General features: G+C 37.9%; 1 protein-coding gene across 1 annotated transcript in view; it reads left to right on the forward strand.

Annotated features, from left to right (window-relative positions):
* The window catches only part of MYO3B (myosin IIIB), a 158,015-nt gene that overhangs the window by 28,990 nt on the left and 123,025 nt on the right, over positions 1–6,000 (forward strand). Inside the window, 2 exon segments of the mRNA XM_009325455.1 lie at positions 3,060–3,164; positions 3,427–3,526. Of these exon segments, the coding sequence (XP_009323730.1) occupies positions 3,060–3,164; positions 3,427–3,526 (205 nt within the window).

The raw sequence follows: 6,000 nt of genomic DNA on the forward strand, positions 1-6,000 counted from the left end.
AAATAGTAACATGGAGGACAGTTAACAAACATGCTGCCTGTTGCAAAAGTGAACAGAGAAAATGTAATGGGAAAGTCTGTTTTATGGTAATTTAAAACTAGAGGCTGGTTGTTGTTGAAAACCTAGCAACAGAAATGCCTTCTATTAACTCTTCTTGTTCAGTGACAATCAGTATTCTTGCAATGAAAAATGTATTTTGGTGGTCTTGTTGCCAGTTAAGTGACTGCCAAAGATTGTTGCAAGATGAGGGTTTCTTCTAGATGTTTTCTAGGCTTAATTGATACAGAGCTTTGCACAGACTGATGAGCAGTAACAAACCATTCGAACATTTCTCTCTGTTATAACTAGACCGGTAAAAGTTAGCATTCACTTTTTAATTACTGATCATTTTAGAAATTCCACTCCCTGTTCTTGAATGGTGACTGGAATAAGAACAGGGAATCTTATTTTCACTTTAAGTTGTGGAATCCAAACAATACATCTAACTTCTATGTACTGCAGAATTATGTAGCTTGAATGAAAACTTTTGGATGTGTTTCATCTTAAATTTCAGTAACTATTAAAAAAGGAGCTTTAGTATTTTTGTTTTGGTGTTGTTTTTTACTGGATGCCTTCTGGCTTTGTGTTGAGTTTGGGCTTGGTTTCCCATGTGTTTTCTTTGTTAATACAAGTGTAGCGTATCCAACAGATGCATCACATGGTATTCCATATAACAAAATTTTGTAAAGCAAAATCGTGGCATATTCTATGTAACAAAGCTGAATGTGGAATTTGAGAGAGTTAGGTGTTTGTACAGACCTATCAATTAAGTATGTTCATTTCAGGTGTTTTTTGGTGCACGTTATCCAAAGTTTTAAAGAAATTTGACATTAAAAAAATTGTGTTTTCCTTATACGGATAAATTTACCAGACAAGGCAAACTATTTCTTGCCTTGGAATTTACATGCAAATATATGTATGCATAGCAGTTACGTTTTATATTATAAATTAATTACATTTTTTGAGTAAAAGGGAATATATGAAGTACTCATTTTGATCCCTGAGTCTTTGATGAAATATATTCATTGGATGTGTGACTTCCAAAATGTGTAATAAAAAGGTGGATTTTTTTTTTCCTTCAGGCACAATTTTGCCATGTTTACTCACTACAAGCAGGACCTTACTTTGATAAATGCTTAGGATGAGGAAGGGTAGCAAAAGTGGACACCTTTAAATATTTTTATGATGATGCAATTCTCGGATAGGTGTAGCACAGACAACTGTAAAGCAAGCTTCCCTACTTTTCCATCTAAATGTGCATCAGTCCACTTTTTATACCATTAGGTATAAAGTGGTAATGAAGTTTACAAGTTCATTTCGTCCCAGGTCTTTGCTGACTGTCAAGAACAGTGTCACTGACAGCTGCAGTAGTGTTTGTGGGATATATTTATTTTCAGAGTCAGTCATTCATTTAACATATGCTACCAAACAGCTGTCAGTCTGTATCATTTTTCAGTCACAACCAGCTTGGGTTTTTTTTGAAGTGAGGACATACTTTTCTATGCTTTATTTGCAGGCTAGAGATAATTTTAGTACAGCCTGTCTCAATATAACATTTAGTGCAATGAAAGCAATAAACAAAAATATTTGACTTAATGGCTTGTCAGCAAATGGTTAAGCTTGGAAAGAAAAACATGCACTTTCTCTCACGAGATGAAGTTCTCCTGTAAATACATTTGATGATTGATATTGAGCTGAATGCTCCCACCTAATTGTTTTAAAAAAAAAAAAAAATTCCTACTAATGAATTAAAAAGTAAAGTTAAACCTGCAGAACTCATCAATGTTTTCAGTGATGAAGTTTTGCTTCAGGAACTTATTTACATAAAGGATATCTTGTTTATCGTGTGTTCTGGTCCTTTCCATGAATTAAAACTTTTAGTCTAGTGAAATTTTTGATGCAAGGGGAAGTTAGTAATAAATGAAGGAAAATATTGACATACCACAGAAATGAGTGATTGAACTGATACACATAAAAGCTATTTTTATTTCATAAAAGCTATTTGAGAGATGCAAAACTTGAGAGTTTGTAGAACTTCTGTTTTCATACCATTCTCTTGATTTACGCTGTAGTATTTTAAACTTAATACTGACAACGTAAAATGAACTTGTGTTGAAATGCACGTGATTTCTGTATGGCAGAAACGTTGGTAAGGGCGCTTGGCTACAAAAACAGGTCTAGAGGAGAATATTCAACGAAAGGCAGGCAATCAATTCTCCCATCATATTTTTTGTTGAACAATTATGAATATTAAAGTAAGAAAAGGACAGAGAAAGAGAAGAAAGGAAAGAGGCGAATAGCTGCTTAGAAGGGCATGGACAGTAAATTAATGGTGTGGGTGAAAACATATTTACAAAGATTCTAATTTTATTTTTTCTCTTTTGACGTATGGCAGCTCATTAGTGGGAAATGCTTGCAAGAAGCTGCTTTTCTGGATCAGAATGTTTCATCTCAGTTGTTGGCAGCACATGCCATCAAATCTGAGTATAGAGATAGATATGGCTTCTGTCTACTTTATATTGCCTGCCAGCAAGAGCATTGATGGAGTGAAAATTTAACATGACTGTAATTTGTTGCCTCCCCATTATCAAGAGCATCAGTCTTTTCTGTCTGGTCTTTTCTTTGCACAAAAGCAGTTTTTCAAAAAGACAATGCACGGGTTATTGTGAAAATACTCAAATAATGTAAATTGGACTTATAAATCCTCTTTTAACAACAAAATACAGTCCTGTTCATAATATTTTGATTTTTAGTTACATTTTATAAATTGCACTTTATAATCTTTGGTTTTCACTTCCCTCCCCCCACCCAGGCTGCTGTGATTTATTATAACATTGCTAATATAATATGTTCTAAGGTGGGGTGACAACATAAAAAATCACAGGGTAAAAATCTAGTTGTTCCCAGACTTGTGTTGTACTGCAGTTTTGCACGGTAAGTGTTTACAGCCTAAACAAATATATTGAATAACTGGGGACTTGTCTTGCTTTTTTCCCCCCTTGCAACTCCTCCCTTCACAGCTGTGCAATGGAGGTTCTGTCACAGAGCTTGTCAAAGGCCTGTTGAAGTGTGGCCAACGGTTGGATGAAGCTATAATCTCATACATCTTATATGGTGCTCTCTTGGTAAGGATGTTTATTGGGCTTGTAATGTCAGCAGAGGGTGCAATTTACTCATCTCATACATATATTTTCCATTTGTAAAGTATGGTAATGTTGACAATATTATGCGGGTTATTATAGCAGCAGGGGTTATATCAAGCATGTAATCCGGTGGACAGATGTTTCTATAGAGTATGTGCAGATTGTCTTCATTACATTCCCTAATAGTAGGGTAATTGTTTTTAAATAAGGGAGTAAACTTATTTTTGTTACTGCTGGTATATAGGGCCTTCAGCATTTACACAATAACCGGATCATTCATCGTGATGTGAAAGGGAACAACATTCTCCTGACAACAGAAGGTGGAGTCAAGCTCGTTGACTTTGGTAATGACCACTTCCCATTTGTTTTCCTGATACATGCAGTTTAGCCAAAGGCATCTGTTTACTTTCCCCTGGGAAGGCAGAATGCCATACTGAGAGACTTTTTCATAAGGATACTCAGAATTTTTTTAGGAAGGAAAATGGAGAAGGAACCTGATACAGCAAGAATAAAAATTCTAACCAAAAATTAGTAATAGACTTTTAACTTAAAAGCTTAAACATAATAATTAAAAATAGTTCTGAAGGTACCATTTTATTTACAAAGCTCTTTTGCATTTCACAAGGAGTGTCAGTTTCAGGGCAGTTGTCCTCCTAATTTAAATTTAGATATTCTATCTTTTGCATATGAAGAGGAAACATTCTTCTTGCTGAAATGTCTTTTGCTAGCCTTAAGCATATTTTTTTCCCTCTGAGCAGAAGGTAAAATGGTCCCTTGGGTCCAAAACCCAACATCCATTTAATTTGTGATTATTGCTGTTAGATTTGAGCATTGCGTAAGAATGGGGGGGGGGGGGGAGGGGGTTACCAGAATACTACTGGAATGTTGACTCCCTGCTTGCATTGTTCAACATTTTAATTGACCTGAAAATATTGGTTATACCCTCAAGTCCTGAACAAAAGGCAAACCAGGCTACCGATATTTTCTCAAATTCAACCATTGACAGTAGCATTATCAAAAGATCACTTTTGATCTAGGTTTTAGAATTTGGGATGAGACTCATACTGTCGTGGTTTAACCTCTGTTGGTAACTAAGCACCACGCAGCCACTCGCTCACTCCCCGCACCCGGTGGGATGGGGGAGAGAATTGGAAAAGCACAAGTGAGAAAAACTCGTGGGTTGAGATAAAAACAGTTTAATAATTGAAATAAAATGATAATAATAATAAGATAATAATAATACACAAAGCAAGTGATGCACAGTACAATTGCTCACCACCCGCCGACCGATGCCCAGCCAGTCCCCGAGCAGCGGCCCCCCCGGCCAGCTTTCCCCAGTTTATGTACTGAGCGTGATGTCACATGGTATGGAATGTTTCTTTGGCCAGTTTGGCTGTGCCCTCTCCCAGCTTCTTGTGCACCTCCAGCCTTCTCAGTCGGTAGAGCATGGAAAACGAAGAAGTCCTTGGCTAGTGTAAGCATTACCTAGCAACAAATAAAACATCGGTGCGTTATCAATTTTGTTCCCATCCTAAATCCAAAACACAGCACTGTACCAGCTACTAGGAAGGAAATTAACTCTATCCCTGCTGAAACCGGGACACCATATAATGCATAAAATAATTGTCATTGAGAATAGTGTTGTGTGAATAACAGATGTTTGTTTAGCAGTGCATGAAGGTAAAGAAAAACGTTCACGAAATGAGAGTAGTGTAAAGTGGCATGCCAAAAAATTCTGCAAATAGTAATATTTTAAAAAAATTCCAAAAATATTAGATTTATGCAGTGGAAAGCAAATTTAATACTGATGTTGTCATGGTATTATAGAATTAACATAAAAATCTATTGAAGATGCTAAAGTAAGTTGGGAAACAGGAGACTTTAGTATCTTCTAGGGACAGAAATTCATTATGTTGAATAGTAAAGGCAACAATTAAAATAGTGTTGGGAGAAACATATGGCCTGAAGCAAAACTTGGAGTGAGTCCCTGACCTAGTACAAGGGACGAAGATCCCTTCTCATTTGGGGGAATTTTGGCAGTATGACTTTTGTTTGTAACTACTCCATTCTGGGAAAAGTTGGCTTTTCTCTCCAGAGCAAAATGTTTTTATCAGATGTATCAAAGGCCTTAGCTGCAACGTAAGCTCAGTTTAGAATCATAGAATCATTTAGGTTGGAAAAGACCCTTAAGATCATCGAGTCCAACCGTAAACCTAGCACTGCCAAGTCCACCACTAAACCATGTCCCTAAGCACCACATCTACAAGTCTTTTAAATACTTCCAGGGATGGTGATTCCACCACTTCCCTGGGCAGCCTGTTCCAATGCTTGACAACCCTTTCAGGGAAGAAATTTTTCCTAATAACCTATCTAAACCTACCCTGATGCAACTTGAGGCCATTTCCTCTCGTCCGATCGCTTGTTACTTGGGAGAAGAGACTGACACCCACCTTGCTACAACCTCCTTTCAGGGAGTTGTAGCGTGTGATAAGGTCTCCCCGAGCCTCCTTTTCTCCAGGCTAAACAACCCCAGTTCCCTCAGCCGCTCCTCATAAGACTTGTTCTCCAGACCCTTCACCAGCCTTGTTGCCCTTCTTTGGACACGCTCCAACATCTCAACATCCTTCTTGTAGTGAGGGGCCCAAAACTGAACACAGTATTCGAGGTGCGGCCTCACCAGTGCCGAGTACAGGGGCACGATCACTTCCCTAGTCCTGCTGGCCACACTATTTCTGATACAGGCCAGGATACCATTGGCCTTGTTGGCCGCCTGGGCACACTGCCGGCTCATGTTCAGCCGGCTGTCAAACCGCACCCC

This window comes from Pygoscelis adeliae, unplaced genomic scaffold (genome assembly GCF_000699105.1).
Source record: "Pygoscelis adeliae isolate BGI_AS28 unplaced genomic scaffold, ASM69910v1 Scaffold106, whole genome shotgun sequence".
In the NCBI taxonomy this organism is placed as follows: domain Eukaryota; kingdom Metazoa; phylum Chordata; class Aves; order Sphenisciformes; family Spheniscidae; genus Pygoscelis; species Pygoscelis adeliae.